This window comes from Blennius ocellaris (genome assembly GCF_963422515.1).
Source record: "Blennius ocellaris genome assembly, chromosome: 11".
In the NCBI taxonomy this organism is placed as follows: Eukaryota; Metazoa; Chordata; class Actinopteri; order Blenniiformes; family Blenniidae; genus Blennius; species Blennius ocellaris.
Genome location: NC_137660.1, coordinates 22,677,149 through 22,697,565, shown reverse-complemented (window position 1 = coordinate 22,697,565; position 20,417 = coordinate 22,677,149). Strand labels below are relative to the sequence as shown.

At 42.5% G+C, this 20,417-nt stretch overlaps 1 protein-coding gene across 1 annotated transcript; it reads right to left on the bottom strand.

Annotated features, from left to right (window-relative positions):
• Positions 1–4,164: 4,164 nt before the first annotated feature.
• Positions 4,165–20,417, bottom strand: slc38a8a (solute carrier family 38 member 8a; the record flags this gene model as incomplete). Its single annotated transcript, XM_080504268.1, has 10 exons — positions 4,165–4,267; positions 8,179–8,230; positions 8,312–8,514; positions 9,469–9,616; positions 9,793–9,907; positions 12,132–12,189; positions 13,627–13,731; positions 14,637–14,793; positions 15,096–15,294; positions 20,220–20,417. 10 exons carry the CDS (start codon positions 20,415–20,417, stop codon positions 4,165–4,167), a joined length of 1,338 nt encoding a protein of 445 aa, XP_080360394.1.

Genomic DNA, 20,417 nt, shown 5'->3' with positions numbered 1-20,417 from the left:
GTTTTCTTTCAGCATTTTGGGGTTTAGAGTTGAATCCCCTGAAGTCGGCGTCAGCGTCACTTAACGCTCGAGATGAACAGATGTTTTTTCTGTCAAGGGAGGTTGTCTGACACGCCTGCTTCACTGAGAAAGAAGAGTAGAGACACACAGGAAGCACCTCACTGTTCTCCATGCAGCCGAACTCGGTTAAATCTTTGCCTTCAGTTTGTGTATTAATCGTCTGGATTGATGATGGGTAGCTTATATTAGCTGTGTGAGTCTAGTAGAGATTGTACATAAGAAACTGATGTTCTATTATGATTCTATTTATATTTATTGACATCTTTTAGTGCTATGGTGCCAGTTTGGGGTTGTTGTTTTTTTCCTCCCCTCAGTGGTAAATGGCAGTAGCTTCAAGAGGCGCTGCATCTTCTCGAATCAAAGCAGCTGAAACAGACACCCCGACCCAGAAGACACTGAATATAAAGCCTTAAACATCACCACACATTCAAGGAGGTTCAAAACATTAAAACGACTTTTCTTTTTGTACGTTCCCAGTAAGCAGGGAATCCCCCACTTTCGAGGTAAATTGCATGACATGTCTCTGTGTTGCATTCACACAAGAACATACTTTGTTCAGCTCTCAACAAATCACTGATAGAATAACTCCAAACTCAGTCGTCACAACACTTAGCATATTGTAGTGAAAACAAAAGAAAAACACCAATCAATAACTCTTAAAACAAGTTCAGGAACGTTACCACGATTGATCCCACCTCAAAGTGCAGAAAAAGACATTTTAAAGTTGATGTAAATGAAAGATATTGGAGGTAAATGCAGGTCAAATGTTCACCACGAGCTCTTGATGAGTGTTTAGCATTGAGCTGAAGCAAAGGATAAATGCATATAAAGACAGGCTGATAGAGACCTCAAATCAGATTCATCCAGTAAATAAATATGGGTATTCATCAACTAATTGCTTTCCAAAAAATTAAAAAATAAGCCCCAAACAATAATCCAACCACATGGAGGTATTTTCTTGCTTTTGTTGTACTTTGCTAGCAGCCCCCCCCCCACTCCTTCACCCTGGGGGTCAAATTCAGGTTAAAATAAATCCTCCTGATGCCTCGCCAACCTCACCCGCCACTGTATGCCCACCACTGTAAAACAATCAGGCTCAGAAAGCACAATGTAAAAAAATAAATTAAAAAAAAGTGAATATTGTGACATAAAGATACAGTATATTAGAGGTTGATGAGTATAATGAGAGTATTTAGAGATAAATATATAAATATAGTGTCATTGTTTGTCTGGTTGAAGACTTGTTGATGAGTCACTTCTTCTTTAGATATTTTCAATGGTGCCATCTTTGCCATACACCTCACCATTCTTCTCTCTTTTCGTCCGAACGACATCTGCCGGTGGCAGTGAGTGGGAACGAGGCTACATCGATGCTAATGTTGATCCGGCGACGCAACCTCGTTTTTAGGGCGCCGGGCTGCACCGAGCAGGGCGGGACTGTGTTAAAGCGTGGCCGTGTTGAATATTATTGCATATACAGTAACAGAAATGCATATTACAGTAGGTATGTGGATGGCATGCAAAGATCTGGGTTAAAGGTGTTCTGTGGAGGATTTTTCTTCTTTTTTTTTCCACTCTGCAAGTTTAAGGATTTCTTTTCTGACTGACAGTAGGAAGTGTGAAGTATAAGAAAGCAGGATATAAAAGCATTGGTGCGAATAAGAAACTGTTTTTGAGTAAAGAAAGCCACTGCAGCGAGTAAAGACATCATGGTGGAATGAACAAAATCTGCTTATTGATGCCCAAGTGTTGGCAGGTAGTATCCGAGGTGATCCGGCTCATACTGTGATCTGACTTCAACCATGTGCAGACTTCATAATCTGAAACGTCACCGTCTGAGCCATGAGAATACAATTTACCAACAATGCAAGTATGAAAACCTATGGATTGACTACATTTCTCTTGTGGCTCAGTTAGTAGAGCAGATTGGCTTCCAGTTGTAATGTTTTCAGTTGGTTCCTTCCATCTCACGCTGCCCTCGAGCACGGAAATCAGTTTTCTGCTGTTCAGACTGTTAAGACAGATATGGATCGCATAAGAGGAAAAAAGTCAGATTTTAGCCACTCTACCTGTAGTGTGAACTCCAAACTACCCCCAACAGATCAGTTAAACCATGCTTTGATGGCTCAAGTGGTAAAATGCCCTATTGAATTATAGTCCATTTATTGGCTATACCTGCTTTTTGGTCTATCCCAGATGGCTTAGGGTAAAAGTACCTCTAAAACATTAGAGGTACTAATTAAAAGTAACTTTAAATGAGGTAAATAGATTCCGGCAGCCAGCAGAATAAGATCCAAAGTTCAGAATGAGTGGACACATCCAGTCAGAAAATACTCCAAACATGTGAAAAGCACTCCACAGGACACCTGAAACCTTAAAAAAAAAAAAAAAAAACTCATACTTCTCACACTCCGGTGCCACAATGAACAGTGTCAAATAAAGGAGCCACTGTTTTGTTTGTTTTTTCCTCAAATAGCAACATAAAGCCATATTGCATGGACTGGTGTTATAGCCATAGCTTTACAGTGCCAGCTCAGCTGAGTGCAGCCTGCCCGCTCTAATGGAGGCTCCTCCCGTCGTGTACGCAGCGCCCAGCCGCCTGGGTCGAGTACATGAGGTAGATAGCAATTGAACCGTCAGAAATGCCAATACTGTTTCCTGTTGATACATTCCTGAATGTCCCTCAGACTGTGTTCTTTTTTCTATCCTCCTACCCCCTCAGTGCAGCCTGTGCTTTGGTCATACACTGAAAGAGTTATGCAGGTCTGGATTGAATGTTTCCTGGCAAAAGAAAAAGAAAAAAAGATTGAGGAGCATGCGTCGTAAAGTCTTTGTGGCGATCGGACCCCCTGTCGGGCAGCCGGTGGTCACCAGTTTTACCTCATCGAGTGTGATAATCAGGAATTTGCCAAAACTGACCGAGACCAAGGCCGTAACTCCTCCCTTCTATGGCTGTCTTCTTTTCTATCCCTCAACTGAGTGCATGTCAACTGAATGTCCAGTAACTTCTTTGCTGTAGTATTAGGCCATGCTACTCTTCAATGGGTTTTGTGCATTTCTTACCTTCTTTCTTTTTCTAGTATTCCTATGAAGGAGACGAGACTAAAATCTATTATATAATATATATAAATATATATTACATATATGACTAGAAAAATGGCAAACAAGAATGAACAGTCACTTTTATGGCAATGTTTAATGAAATAATTCTTAATGTATGTTTCAGTAAAACTGCTTTCTCTTGAGTGTAGAGACTTATTGCAGGGATGCAAGTATTATATTTGGTCTTTAAAGAATATCTTGTTGAAATTCTAGATGATGTAGAGTGATGCGATTCAATAAAAGTATAAAACTGAAAGCCGTGTCTTCATTATTAAATGCTGCTGGTTATTCAGGGTGATGCTTGTTTCTTTGAACCTGTAGACTTCCCAATTCATCGCAGGCGATTGTAACAAACACCTTTTTATTCTCATCTTCCAAAAAAATGGTTAAATCACTGGATTATTCTCCATCTTTTGTTCAGTTCTTGAAAGATGCACAAACTTTTAACCATAAAGTCACATACACCAACAGATTTCATATAAAACATTTTATTTATGTATTTTTTCCTCCCTCATCAAGCTAATACTGACTGTTAACATGACTTTATCCAAATATATCTTGTTTTGACAAACACGAACTATTTACACACATGAACACTTCTAAATGTACAGAAACACGTTATCCTGGCTCCCCCGCCCACAGATGGGCTACAATGATTGGGATTTGCTCGTGATTTATTCCAAAAGCGCCGGGTTTCTTCTGCATCTTAAAAAGAACAAACTGCAAGGAGTCAGAACAGTTCATAGGCCTCTTCTACACTCCGTTTCAAGCTCTTGATCCTCCTCCACACACTGCATGTAGATGTGCTGATGAACGCAGAAAATACCTGAGGATTCAGACAGATGTCGAACAAAGCGCATGGCCGCACACAGCGACAACTAAAGCAAGCGCGCGGCTGAACCAGAAGGTTTACTGGGTTTGTTTGGAGCAGCAGGGGTTAAATATCCGTCCTTAAGAGCTCATAGTGGCTGTTGAACACAGAGGAGCCGCCCTGGTCCTCGGTCAGATCCTCCCGATGAGCTGCATGACGGCGAGGGTGGTGCTCTGGCCGAAGATGAAGGCTCCGCAAATGAGAGTCACCACACCCCAGCCAGTGAGGAAGACTCTGGAGACGACATGGCGAAGACAGGTGGAGTGAAAATGATGCACATGTGCACATTGTCTTTTGAGTATTTTAAGTTCACAACCGTTAAACTGCACGACTAAATTAACCAATTCTCTGTATTTTTTTTCTGGTTGTTACCCTTTAGGCTGTATATTTGTAGCAGTTATTATATTTAATACAAACTGAATTTGTTCTGATGAAGAGAGTTGGATTATTCAAATAAAAACCATGAAATGCTTCTTGAAGAATGGCTTTATATTTCTTTGTTTTTTTGGAAGTATCTTTTTTTTTTTTTTTTTTACATATCAGGATTTTAATTCATTGGTTAAATTAATTGGCTCATTAAAGTTGTTTATTTCATTTCGATGCATTGTTTTTTTTTTTTTTTTTTTTAATTATTATTTTTAAATACTTTACAGTCATTCCAATTTGCTGTTATAGAGAAAATAGAAAAGCCCAACATATCCACATGAGCAAGCAGGTGTGTTTGCGACTGTGGAAAGGAAAAACTCCCTCAACAAGGAGAAACCTTTGCAGAAACCAGACTCAGAGGTGGCGGCATTCTGCGGACCGGTTGGGGTGAGAGGATAGAGGAGAGGAGAGGAGAGGAGAGGAGAGGAGAGACAGAGAAAGGCTTGGTGAAACAAAATAAATACAAAAAATACAAAATACAAAATACATACAATACCCTTGTTAGTGCTACATACAATTGTTTTTTTTTTTGTTTTTTTTTGATAATACATTAACCACAGTGATCTAAATATTTTCCAACTGCCATGAGATTAAGACCAGCCTGAGCAACAACAGAGCAAAAGACCTAAATAATGACAACAATTATAACAAAAGCAAAAAGCAAAAGGACATAGAACAAAAATAAATAAATAAATAAATAAAACAAACAAACAAACACAACAACAACAAAAGCAAACAACAACTTGGTTTTGATAATTAACAGAACAATCTCGTCAATGAGGAGTGGGAGTGTGTGTGTGTGTGTGTGTGTGTGTGTGTGTGTGTGTGTGTGTGTGTGTGTGTGTGTGTGTGTGTGTGGTTTGTCCTCTGGATGTGAATGGAACTGTTGTGGGGGGGGCCGCAGCACCACCCCGGAGCCCAAGGCCACCAGGGCCGGACGCCGCCACTCCGGCACCCAGCGACCCACCGGATCCAGGGAGGCCCCGACAACCCCCCCCGGAGAGCCACGCCCCAACCCGGAAGGCACCAGACGGAGCGCGGAGAGAGGACCCCCCCCAGGCCAGAGGGGCCCACAGGAGAAGGATAAAGGGCGCAGAGCCCCGGGCCCCGACCGAGCCGCCAAGCCGGGACCGGCCAGCGCAGCGCCCCCAGGCCACGCGGGCAGGGAGCCCCCCCGGCCCCGACAGCGGAGCCCGCCGCACCCCCGGGGGCCATCCCCCCACCACCCCCCCAACCCCCGGCGGGACAGAGAAGGCCCCAGCCGCCGAGCCCCAGACCAGCCCCCCCCCCAGACCAGGAAGAGCGAAGGCCCAGCCAGGCCCGGCCGGAGGACAGCCACCCCCCCCCCCCCCCCCCCCCCCACCCCATCACCTAATCCCAGCCCACCCACACACTCACACCCAAGCATACGCATACACACACACAGACATACATACACACCCACACAGATACACACACCAAGCATACACATACACACACAGACATACATATCTACATATATACAGACATACGTACATACATTTTTTGGAAGTATCAATCCCAAACACTTTGTTGTACTTCATTTTGGATATTATACATTTTTACGATCACTTATCTGTTTCAGCAAAAGTAAATATCTCTCATCTCGAAAGAATACAGTATAGGTGGTTATATGCAGTAGATAAAAAAAGAGTTTATCCGTAACTGCACAAATCATGTTAAAGGTCACTTCATACTCAACATTTTAAAGTGATAACAGAACTTCTGTTGTGTTTTAGAGGTCAGTTTACATGACAACGGTGCTCAGAGCCACTGAAAACACAACTTTTTGAAAACGCTGCTACTGTGCATAAATACGGCGTAAATAGTTCTTCACATACGAGTAGATGGACAATAACGATTTATAGTCGAGTCAATAAGAATAATCCAACTTAGTAGTTTGATCATACAAATGCCATATGGCGTATTGTTCACTGTGCAAGTGTGTGTGTGTGGTTTCATTAGATAATAAATAAACTGCACCACACACTAGTGGCCCAACATGAAAACAACCTCGCTTAACGTTTCTGCCGTTCCCGTGTTAAACATTGCTTTCAAAATGTTGGCGCAAAACTTTTCTGAGAGGAAAACACAAAAACAATTTCACCGGAAATGTAGTTGTGTAAATTGGGCCTCATAGCCAGAGTTCCTCAATTTAAAAAAAAAAAAAAAAAAAAAAAAAAAAAATCACTTTCTCAATTACAGACCACTGACAAACTCGGCCTCAAATTGTTTGTATTGTCTTTATATATTAGAAACTGTTTCCTTCCTTCACTCATGTCACTTTTTATGTCTAATAAAAGGTACACAGAAAAAATGCAAAGAGAATAGAGAAACATCTTTTTTTTTTTTTTAAACAAACTGAGCTGCTGACAAGAAATCTCAACATTGAGGCAATAATAAAGTTTCACTTTATTAAAATATTGGCTTAAAAACCTTTGTGATACTTTCAACTTTTCTTTGTAAAGGAGGATTAGATTCAAGCCCATATAACACAAGAGGTCTGAAAGGTTGACACCTCATGAAAAATCCCACCGAGACCATGACAGTGACGGACACGCTGGAATGGAAGTCTGTGGGTGGAGAAACGCAGCGATCTGACAGGAGAGGAGATTACTCTCCTCTGACACACCAATTTTAGCATGGAGTTTGGAAGGCAGAAACTATTTAAAAGTTTCCTAAAGACAAAAGGTTCTGCCAAGAAAAATGCTTCCTTGTGGTGTTGCTCTCTGGAATAAAGTTGACAAAAAAGACAGAAAAGTTTTTTTGTTTTTTTTACTTTGGCCCGATTGGCAAATCAGTTTATTCTAAACACGTTCTGAACATGCCGAGGTAAAATAGACCACCTGCGTGTCTTTAAGGTCTGCTGCAATAAACCTGGCTACAATGAGAAGCTACTTTCTTTGAAACCTTTGATGACAAATACAAAGAGGTAATAAAACATGCAGGACATGCAGTTCCCCCAGGTCACCGAGTTTTGATGCACTGAAACATTATAGTTGATATTGATGTAGTCGAATTTATTTTAGATTCAATCTGAAATATTAGTTTAAAAGTCATGGGAATCAAGAATACCGTCTTTCAAATAAACTCAATAATTCATAAAATTGGATTTATGGCGGCCACAACTTTGCAAAATGCTGATGTTTTTACCCTGACGTATAAAAAAAACCTGAAAATCCATCACCTCTTTCATGCTATTCTAACCCATAATAATTGCAGTGAAACACTTGAAGCTTGTGAGGGAGAATTATTTCTTCTGACAATACAAACATGTAAAAGAGAGCAAATATGTTGCAGACTCAGCAAGTCAAACAAGGATGTGTCACTTCAAAAGAAACTGTGTGCAACAAGGATTGCTTAACATCTCTGTCCACACATAGATAACTGCTATAATATACCTACATGTGTTTTTATGTAAACGTCAGAATATGTGACATCTTTCTGCCACTTGCTAAACAAAGAGCTTCATCAGTTTGCTTATTATTCAGCTGCATGATTGTCTTTCCAAAACAAGGCTACAAACATTAATTTGGTTTTAAGAGAAACAAGTAATTGCAGTCAAAGGATAAGGATGAATACATAAAAAAAATACACACTTGGGAAGTTCAACTTTTCTCCTTAAATACATTCATTCCTCGTGCCACCACCTGGATGTGTGTTTGTGTTACATTACCATCTAAATGAAGGTTATTCCTCACCTGGTCTTACTTGATACTGGCTCAGACTGCATGGCAAATATCAGACAGAGTCCTGTTCAGACACAAACACAAAGCTTCAGCGGGAGGCGAGCGGCGGGTGGACGGCCTGTGCAGCGGCGAACAGAGCGCTTACCTGGGAAGATGAAGATGAAAAATGCACTTATCCCTCCGATGACGCTGATGACCTTGCTGATGTCCGGCACAAACACGGCGATGAGCAGGGTCACGGCGATCCACAGCACCGTCACCAAGTAGCGGCTGCGGCTTTCGTACTCCGCCGTCACCACGCCGAAGCATCGCCGTCGCCAGCTCAGCAGAGGCTCCTGGATCACCGACCTGAGAGGAGACCAGCACAGAAATGAGTGGCTCCTACTGTGCAGCAAACAATAATGTAATAATGTCCAGAAACCAACAACAAATACAAATAATGTAACTTGCTTGTCACAAGGTGACAAGCAAGTTACATTATTGTCTGAGAATGCAGTCCTATTTATGCATTATGTTATTGGCTGCAGTTACTACATTTTAAAGGGATTATTTTCTCCAAGCTATATCAGTAATGCAATAACTTATAATTGGAAAAATATGCTGCCCGTATCAAACGCTACACTATGAGAAAGTTGTGAAATTGGCTTGATCAGTTTGATTGCTAGTTGAGTGCTAAAATCACTAGCAGATATGACTTCATTACTTTATTGGTTGCAAAATATCTTCAAGATGCATCAATGCAAACCAGATATCATAACTCGTGATGTGAGGAGATGTACATGCAAGGAAAGTCTGTCACATAAAGCTCATGCAGGATTGCTGGAAGAGTGGGTTGCCTTCCAATCAAAATATTGGAGTTTCAATCCCCCCCATCCCAGTCTGTGTCAAATAGTGCATAGTGATCTGAAAAACGAACATGTCTACTAGTGTTACAAAGTCCATAAAGTGTTTGCGTGAGAGTCAATATTTTAATCAATAACAGCTTCTTGCGTCATGACGATTTATCTGTAACAGTCAATGTGAAAATGGGTTGAAAAGAGCGAGATATGATTCTTCTGCAGTGTGGACAGTAAAAAAGTGTCTTTGTGCAATAAAATGATTCCCAGATTGCTTCAAATGGTTTGCAAATGCATAAATGTAACCGAGGTAAAAGCACGTTGAGGTGTTCAAATGTGCTAAATATGCAAAATCATCTTAATGTATGAGCGATGCCATTTCACAGGGGTGTGGAGGATCTCATTTCGAAGATGTCAAAAGACTCCATTGAAGTTATCTTAACCCTGTAAAAGGTTCGTCTCTGACCTGCCCAGCAGCAGGATGATGGGATAAATGGTGATGATGGAGATTCCAAAGAGCAGCCTGGCGATGAGCATCAGCATGTCGTCGCTGGGGTACGACATTAAAATGTCGGCCTTCACGTCTTTGCCAAATGTCAGGAACCCGTAAACGCCTGAGACAGAATACGGAGCTCATGTGCCCTCAGAATCGAGAGGCAAATGGTAAACTACACATTCAAAGTAATACGATCGATCGATCAACGATTGGCTATCATTTCCAGCCAGAAAGAAACGAGGTGAAGGTTTAACAGCTGTTCAACAAATATTCAAAGCAGAAGACTTGTCAAACCTGTGAGGGAATAAATAATGAGGCAGAAGAACATGGAGACCACAGAGATGAAAACCCAGTGGGAGAGCCGCTGGTTCTCCATGCTGCTGTAGATGGCGATGGACGCTTCATGGCACTGCAACATAGACGAGAGATTTTGTGTCGATTGAGGAAAAAGGAACAAAACAAAGCAATAGATTGAAGAAGATGAAGGAAATCAGGGAAAAAAAATGTAGTTGATGATAATTGGGAGATTAAAAAAAACAAAGACAAAAGAAGACAAAACAAATAAGACAGAGACAGAAAAGAAGACCAACAAGTAGAAGATGAAAGAGAGGGAGGCAATGAGGACAATGATGATGAGGAAGACTAGGAGAAGCTGTCCTATACAATGAAAACTGAGAAAAGACAAAGACGACAAACTGGACAAAGACGACATTCGGGACAAAGACAAGAAACAAAGGCTCGGACAACGAAAACTGAAAAGAAAACTTTGAAGAAAACAAAGAACAAAGAACTGTTCTTTGTGGTGTTCTCTGTCTTGAGAAAGGAGATAAAGAAGCAAAGCCTTAAGACCTACAGTCCCAACTTGACCTCTTCACTTTTAAATATTACCTCTGCCCTGCCCTGCCCACCCCCCCCCCACTCATCCCAGGATTTCATAAACTCTCTTTGCAACCATTTTGCTCAGCAATCACTCACCCCGGGGGAGCACGTCGGGCCGTGTGCAAGTGAAATTGTGTGAGAGGACACGCATCAATCCGCTCACACTTTCCTCTCCTTTTATTATTAGATCCCGAAGGCAGCCTCCCGGGGGTTACCTTGGCAACTTGGGAAGTAACACATCAGACTGTCCTGCTTTAGATAGAACGATCTCTTTCTATTCGCTCTACCCTGCTATTAAATATGAAAAGCTCACTCTGTGGAGCCCCTGTGGAGCACAGTGAGGGTCGGCCTGATGACCTTTAACTACAGTTAAGCACACACTCCGCCGAGAGCCCCGACGATTATCAACAACACTTATTCTTCAGTAACTGATTTTAGCTACCTACATACAGTGCACTGACCTTCGAGAGAGAAGCAAATGTTCGCTTAAGACTGTTCATGTAATCGCAGCTATGATGCGTACAAAGTAATGTTATTCATACTAGGACATATTTAATGTCACCACTAACAGTGAAGACAATTACCTGCTGCTCATCCCACAAATGGCTGGTGGGAATTTAGCACCATTAAATGCAGCTCAGCCACCTTTTACGTCGGGGGAGACATGCATCCCAATTTCATCTCAAGTGGGCCGGACCAAACAATTACTACTGAAGATGACTACAATCTTAACATAAAGCCAATTTTAAAGTGGGTGCAAAACACAGTGAAATGTAAAAAAAACCAACTTCTCCTATAGCTGTTGGATTATGTTTTTATAAACTCACTCTGAGTGAGGCGAATGCCAGTTGTGCTTTTAGTTGTGTTCTTTGGTTCAGTATATGGACTGTTCCAAGTCCATGTTATACATGTATGCAGCAAGCCATGTCTTTGACATTTACCATTATCAGTGTCACATATCTGTTACCATTTTTTTATGGTGCCGATTACAGGGAATAAATATGCAGTCGGTTATTTTTGGGAAATGTGCATATAGTGTTTGTATAGTATACAAACCTGTTATAATCATCATTGTTTGTCTATTTATATAAGGTATTCATTTATGATTATTAGGATTGCTTTTATTGTTATTGCAAGTTCAGATATTTGTGTACAAGATAGGTATTTTTTTATTTTCTTTTTTACATTTTGTTTATTCGTTGACTGAATTTAATTTATACATTTCACCTTTCACTATTCCACTCAAGTGTAAGAGAGTGGTGACACATACACAAACGTGTGAGCAACATGTATAAAATTTTAAATGAAAAGTTAAGTAACAAAAAAAAACTGATTAAAAAATCTCATATTGCTTCTACTTAGCATGCTGCTCGTGTTTAACTGGATTAGCTGCTCAACGTGCTGCTTCATTTCAATGGTTTCCAGCTCCAGGTATAAAGTGTAATCTATTGGATAACCTGTGCACCGTATCAGACCAAACACAAATACCGGTATCTGTGGGAAAACAAAATACTCTACACTCAGGCTTTAAGGTCACATTTCCCTGAAAAGACGCATCACCTGCTTGAAAAGGACTTTTACATGTCGGCACACATGTGTCATTACTGAACAGGTTTTATCCCTGGTGAAGCATGCAGACATACATGCATAACTCTTCCCCCCACAGAGAGCCTCCAGCACCATGATGCTGCAAACACATGTTAACCAGATCTCCGGCGCTCATATGCTAACTCGTCTGGATGTCTTGCACTCACTTGGAAACCGAAGCAGATGGTGGGGATGACGCTGAACATGGAGGCCCAGGAGCTGATCCTGTACACACACACACACACACACACACACACACACACACACACACACACACACACACACACACACACACACACACACACACACACACACACACACACACACACACACACACACACACACACACACACACACACACACACACACACACACACACACACACACACACACACACACACACACACACACACACACGGGAGGAAACACGGGAGTCATTCTCTGGCGCTCGCCAAATGCCACCGCAAGAAAATAGGAGCCATTATGAAGACACGATTGATAATGTCGTGACATTTACAGTCACTTCACTAAAGAGTTCATCTGTCAATCACAGGCACGTGGCCAACGGAAGCAGCCGAGGTGAGATGTGGCGGAGCTTCATCTGGAAGCGGGGTTCAAGGAGAGGACGAAGTCCGTCGTGCAAACCTGGATTCCTCACAGATTCACGGGAAAGATCTAATGGGATAAACTTCATATCGCGTGAGGTGTGCAAACTGGCAGATAAAAAGACAAGCGATTCACCTACCATGAACTGCACGCATTAAAACACCGGAATCTTTACGTCCATCTGGACAATTATATCAATTAGGCTTACCACTATAACCACCTGCACAATAATGTTAAATCTCCCCCCAGCGGAACTCCAGCGGACCTCTGAAGGTGTGCTCTGATATCTGGCACTTTGTTTGCAAGTGATCCACTTGGTCCTGCGTACCACAGTGGGGCGTTAAACTGCTAAATTAAGCTACATTGTGAAAAATAAAACATCAAATGTCAGACCAGGATTGGTTTGACAATCCTAGTCTACCGACGGTGCTTTTGACAGAAGACAGTGTTTAAAGTGGACAGCTTGACTGGTCTGCAGCCCCGGAGACAAACTGACGCACTTTGTATTCCGACACCTTTCCATCAGAATAAACATGAACATCAGCAGCAATTTGAGCTTCGGGAACATTTTGCCCCCAGATCCCCATGAGCCTTGGCTGTCCATGACCGTCTACTGATAGATAATGACCACTTCATGCTGGGAACACCCCAGGACAGCTACAGTTTTGGGGATACCCTGACTTGGCAAGTTGTCTATTTAGCTCAAATCACTAGATTTGTCCAGTTTTCTTCTTCGAAGACATCAACTTGTTCACTCGCCGTTATATGATACGATATGTTTAACGCACACAACAGGTGTCGTGAGCACATGGTCATAATGTTCTGGCTGATCAGTCGATTCTCCTGCACTACTGAGAATTGGACCGAAAACTTTTCAACATTTCAGCTGGAGGCCTGAAAACCGTTCACCGCGGCTGTGAAAAGAACACTCCTCTCTCAGGAGTCACTTTATCCGACGACCGATTCAGACTTCAGGCAGTTAACTTGAGCAGTGAAGCGAACGGGCTGCTAGGAGAATCCAATCATTTACCCCACACACACACACAGTGTACGTACCCACTGACGTAGCGAGGGGTGTTGTGAACCAGAACAGAAGGCATGGTGTGGTATTTGATGATGATGGCGGCCGTCAGGTAGGTCGCCGCCAGAGTGCCCAGAACACTGTTCGAGGACGGAGAGGAGGAAACAGACGGACTTGAAATGGACCAGACAGGAACTGAAACTGACCACCAGGGTCACAACGCCCACTGGAGTTCACATCTGTCAAGTACGGAGCACAATGTCTCGGGTAGGGGAGCCGACATCACGGCAACATCTCAACTTTGACTTGAAATTTTACTTCTTTTTTTTTTTATTTTATGTCGTTTCTTGAGTTTGTTTTCTCAATTTTTTCCCCCCAGTGTTTTAGTCTGTTTGAAGCAAACCATCTATTCAATTCATCTTTATTCATATAGCACCAAATACAACATAATTTCTAGGTGCATATAACAAAGAAAAGAGAAAAACCCAACAAATCAATGAGTCATGAATTTGAGGAATGATCGCTCAGATCTCCATTTGATTCATTATCACTTCAAATGTGGAAAGAAAATTATCAAATAGAAAATACTCCTCGGATAGTTCAAATCTTTCGAACTCTCTTTTTGCACTCACCATTATCTTACAAAACACTGTATTTAGTAAGTCAGTTCTTGTTATGATTCGTACAACTCTAAATATTAACACTACCACAATGACGTTTATACAAAGTACTGTTCTTACGGTAACTATGACTAGTGAAAATGCTAAACCTTTTTTGCATTTTGGGTGTCCTTTCATGCAACAATGGTGGTCGGAGCCACTGCAAAGGCAAGTTTTAAAAAAGGTACGAGGGGAAAAAAGCTCTTTTTCAAACACGCTGCTACAAATGAAAAGATTTGGGGTGTAAAATCAAGTTGATTCTTCCAGAAGACTTTGAAGCTGAACAAAACGTTACATTGATATTCTACACCGTTTCTTCCCCCAGGGAAAACATTTAACAGATGACCACCATCACTTAAATGGAGAATAAAACTGCGGCAGCTGACCTGATGTACTTCTGAATGCTGATTTCTTTAGAGATGGACAGCGGTAGGATGAAGACCACGCAGAGCACCAGCAGGGCGAAGCGCTGGTCCGTGTAGAAGTGATACGGCATCTCAGACTTGGGCAGGCCGGTGACCAGCTCGTAGAGAGAGTCGCACACTGACGCACACAAACACAAAACATGAGGAAACGTGAAATCCTCTGCTGTGCCATCAAATTCATTAAAAATCTAAAAAACAGACAGAATACTTACAGTTAGGGTCAATCCATCCCCTTTACTTTTGCCCATTTGAGACGACTTGAATTTTCAAAATATAAACCGTTTAGCTACAAATCTGACAGATTAAATACATTTTTTTGACCAGGCCTATATCGAGTGCTACAAAGTTATCAAATGGAAAAAATATAAATACATTTTTAATCCCTCAAATGAAATGCAAAGCAGCAATTGTCAGACTCACACTTCTCCAGCTGGTCGTCCACGATGACCAGGAAGGCCACGGAGATCATGAAGAGGTTGAAGACGAAGCAGATCTCGCAGAGCTGGCCGATGGCCGGGCCGCACACCTCCTTCACCACCGCCTGGTACGTGCACTGGCCGCTGATGGAGGACGAGTAGCCCAGGATGATCAGGCCGCTGATCAGGAACACCAGAGAGATCTGAGCGGGGAAACCATATTTTAGCTTCGAGTTGCAGACAGAAGAGGCGAAAGTGACCGAGGATTGTTATCATTAGAGCGTCCAGACTGTCCTGAACCACAACCAAACGATAACCTAGAAACATTTTCACACCCGATACACACAGAAAAGCAAAACGGAGCAGATCCAATCCCACATGAGACAAGAAACAGGACAATTTGACTCCCGACATAAAGAAGTGATGTTACTTGAGGGTGAACGTGACTTTAAACAAACGTGGGTTTGTTGGGAATGTAACTCGCAGTATTCTTCACACTTTATACTTTTATCAGATTTAAAATTTTATAAAACCCTCCAACAATTTCCCAGGACACAGGTGGTATTATTAAAAGTTAAAAACAGACACTTTATCTACTTTTTCACAACTTCCAAGTGGTTTTTTTTTTTTTAATCAATGGCTGCTGAGATCCATAACAAATGCTTAAGTTTTTATTTATAGTCTTTAACTGTCACAACTTAACCTGTGTGTTCACTCAAATAATTACAAATGTTATCCTGAACTTGTAATTCCTACACAAAAATGAAAGCAGAAACATCATATGAGGAAAAGGCAGCACCCTGTCCCTTTTTTTTTATACATGTTTAAATGCTGATTGTATTTTTTATCTATTTCTCTTTCTCTCAATTTTAAAACATGCTTTTTCCATTCTTATCTTGTCATTTCTGTTTCTTGTCGAAGTGCGGTCCGACTGTCACAACATCGTGATCACTTTTACGAAACTCTTTTGAGAAGTCTCCTCACACCTTTCCTTAACCCTGTGACATCATCCACAGGGTTACGGAAACGTGGACAGGAAAGGAGATAGGGACTATTCAGGCTATTCTCCGGTTGCATCTAAAAGGGAGCGCGTAGATATTTATGTGGTTTTTTTCCCTCAGAATTCTGATTGGCTATCATGACTTCATGCTTCTTGTTTACACCGCCCCCTACAGGTTTGGCATGCTCATATTAGATAGTAGAATCAGGTGTATATGTGGGTCAGTGTAAATGAAGACTTTATTTTTGTAAACATAGAGGGGGAAATATACATTTTTGTAAAAAACCTGGGTACGTGTAAACGTGGCCTCTGATGTTTTGAACCACATCCAGAAGAGCATAGAGCTCCGTTTGCAAAACTCTCCGGTCAATGTTTTGCGTCGCCTCTTATTTAAAGCGGCTTTGATGGATAACTTGGCTGTCACTAAGAAAATCACTGAATGCCTGGATGGATGTTTGTCATTTAGTGGCTGCAAAACATGAGAAGTGTTTTTAATGAAAAGCACTTTAAAGAAGGAACCCGATCAAAGAGAAAAATGATCCCAAAGAAAACTAATAACGGGGAAGAAAACCAATTTAATCCCCACCTCCCCCCATGGATGAATGAGAACAGGAAGTAGATATAATAGAGATAAAATACAAGTGGCTTGGTGAGAAGGCATCAGCAATTAGAAAATGGAAGAAACTCATGACGACTGTTGACCTTCCTTAGTCTGGGTCTCAATACAAGTTATTATCCATCAATTGATTTTGGGGAAATCAAGACATAAACTCCTGGTGGATTTCCAAAAAATCTGAAATTACATTCACTTTGCACCGACGTTTAAATCTATTGTTCATGCAATTTAGGATAATCCAAATACCTGCAAATCTTTATTGTCTGATCATATTTATCGGAATGTGAATAACTGCAACAAAACGTGAATCTGTGCTCTGTTTGGATCAGACATTTAAATGCATGAGATAGAAAGATTTTATTTTATTTTTTTTTTTTTATTTTTTTTTTTTAATTATTTTTAAATACTTTACAGTCATTCCAATTTGCTGTTATAGAGAAAATAGAAAAGCCCAACATATCCACATGAGCAAGCAGGTGTGTTTGCGACTGTGGAAAGGAAAAACTCCCTCAACAAGGAGAAACCTTTGCAGAAACCAGACTCAGAGGTGGCGGCATTCTGCGGACCGGTTGGGGTGAAAGGATAGGGGAGAGGAGAGGAGAGGAGAGACAGAGAAAGGCTTGGTGAAACAAAATAAATACAAAAAATACAAAATACAAAATACATACAATACCCTTGTTAGTGCTACATACTATTTTTTTCTTTTTTTCTTTTTGATAATACATTAACCATAGTGATCTAAATATTTTCCAACTGCCATGAGATTAAGACCAGCCTGAGCAACAACAGAGCAAAAGACCTAAATAATGACAGCAATTATAACAAAAGCAAAAACAAAAAAGACATAGAACAAAAATAAATAAATAAAACAAACAAACAAACACAACAACAACAAAAGCAAACAACAACTTGGTTTTGATAATTAAACAGAACAATCTCGTCAATGAGGAGTGGAAGTGTGTGTGTGTGTGTGTGTGTGTGTGTGTGTGTGTGTGTGTGTGTGTGTGGTTTGTCCTCTGGATGTGAATGGAACTGTTGTGGGGGGGGCCGCAGCACCACCCCGGAGCCCAAGGCCACCAGGGCCGGACGCCGCCACTCCGGCACCCAGCGACCCGCCGGATCCAGGGAGGCCCCGACAAACCCCCCCGGAGAGCCACGCCCCAACCCGGAAGGCACCAGATGGAGCGCGCAGAGAGGACCCCCCCCAGGCCAGAGGGGCCCACAGGAGAAGGATAAAGGGTGCAGAGCCCCGGGCCCCGACCGAGCCGCCAAGCCGGGACCGGCCAGCGCAGCGCCCCCAGGCCACGCGGGCAGGGAGCCCCCCCGGCCCCGACAGCGGAGCCCGCCGCACCCCCGGGGGCCATCCCCCCACCACCCCCCCAAACCCCCGGCGGGACAGAGAAGGCCCCAGCCGCCGAGCCCCAGACCAGCCCCCCCCAGACCAGACCAGGAAGAGCGAAGGCCCAGCCAGGGCCGGCCGGATGACAGCCGCCACCCCCACCCCATCACCTAATCCCAGCCCACCCACACACTCACACCCAAGTATACGCATACACACACACAGACATACATACACACCCACACAGATACACACACCAAGCATACACATACACAGACAGACATACATATCTACATATATACAGACATACGTACATACATTTATTTGGTTGGGAGGGGGGTGCCCCCCACTCCCCAGGCCGCCAGCCAGGCCCCCACCAGGCCACTACGGGATCTCGTCCTCCACCAGTCCAACCGTGAATAGGGAGGGAGAACCACTGCCCAGCCCCCCCGGAGGTGCCACGCCCGAGCTAGCGTGCCCCCCGCACTCCAGCCGCACTCACCCCGGAACACGGCGGGACCACAGCGGGAGGTGCTGGGGGGAGCCCCCACCCCCCCCTCCACCCTGTGGGGTCTTGGGTGCATGTGGATGTATGTATTTGTGTTTTGAAGAGGTGGTGCAATGTGTGTGTCTAGGGTGCGGTTTAAAATTGAGGGGTAGCGGGGGCCCGGGTGTTCTACCGCTGCCCAGCGGCAGAACCCCGAAAGCCAGCTGATCCCCTCAAGACCCTGCGTGCCTAAGTGTAGTTAAAATTGTGGGCGGCGCAAAGTCGGGGGAGGGGCAGACCACAGTTAAGTGGCTTGGACCCCCCACCCTAGGCCCCGTCCATTGGCCCCTATTGTTGAATGAGGTAAGGTGAGGTAAGGTAGGAGGGGCTGAGAGGGAGAAGGTCCCCCCGTCGCTAGGACTAGGAGATAGAAAGATTTTCATGTTAACGTCATTGTGAGAGAAACTGGATTGTGACTCAATACTGCCATCTAGGGTACAATAGAATGACTTGATACCAACACAATGTCCCTTTAAAATGTTAGTTTTTTTTTTGTTGTTTTTTTTTAATCAAGAAATGTCACTAAATTATCTTAGGCATTTTAATAAACCAAGAAATAGTGATTTCACTGCAGTGCAACTTGATTACAAATAGTTAAACCTGAAATGTTTGTGTTTAAGAAGAACTCTTGAATTTATGTTAAAACATTCAGCTTCTGATTGAATTAATAAAAGATCAACATTATGCAACAAGTCTGAGGATTAATGTATCTTTATCTCGAATGTGTAAAAAAAATTAATAAAGAAAACAATGTAAAGAGAAAATCATCCAAATAAGTAAACCAGACGTAGAAGAGAACAGAATCCTTTTTCAATATGCACCAATCTGGCTTTTCAATGTTCAAAAAGGGGTAGAAATATTAGAATTTATAATTTTACAAGGGTCAGGGTTGCTTTCTTCACAGGGATCATGAGAACTCGGCAGAATGGATTAATTTTATAAGTAAACATTTTTTCTTTATGCAAGAAAAGTGCCCTTTTCCTAAAAGTTTCAAATAAGCAGGTGAACTTGAAAGACTGTGAAAAGATACGTTATAAGCTTCATTTTGCAGGGAGACAAATGGTTCTGCAAGAAGAAAAGAAAAAAAGATTTTGCAGAGAGATAAGTGTAATGGATCCTGTGTCTGTGCTGCAAGGTGATTTACTCAAAATGACAAAGCCAGTAAAGAGTGCAAACAGCGGCAAGAACATAAAGCACTGATTTAAACTCTGGACATGAGTCTGACACTGCACAGGGGGGGGGGGACAACGGGATTTGAAGTGGACAGCAGCATTATCCCATGGAAGAGACATTTTGTGCAGTTCAGGTCATGGTGGTGATGAAAAGAGTCTGTGAGAACATCCTGGCCTCCTCTGTCAGGTGAAACTGATCATAATCAACTTAATTGATCAAACTCTCACAAGTCTGCTTTGAAATAAATAACATCAACAAAAGATAAATAAAAAGTTGTTTCCAATTATTCCTATACATCTGAACACACACACACACACACACACACACACACACACACACACACACACACACACACACACACACACACACACACACACACACACATATATATATATATATATATATGTTTGTTTGGGTTTTTTTTTCAAATGAAATAGAAGAGAATTGGCCCACCAGCTCCACGGTGACAGCGCTGCGGACCCCGCCGGCTCTCTCGAAGGCCCAGGGGAAGTTGAGGAGTCCGGCCCCCAGCGCGGACTTCAGCATGATGAAAATGGCCCCTAGGGAGCCGAGCCGGGGCCCCACGTGCAGCGAGGGCTTGGCCGAGGCTGAAGCCAGCAGGCTGATGCTCTCTCTGGCTAACTCCTCCAT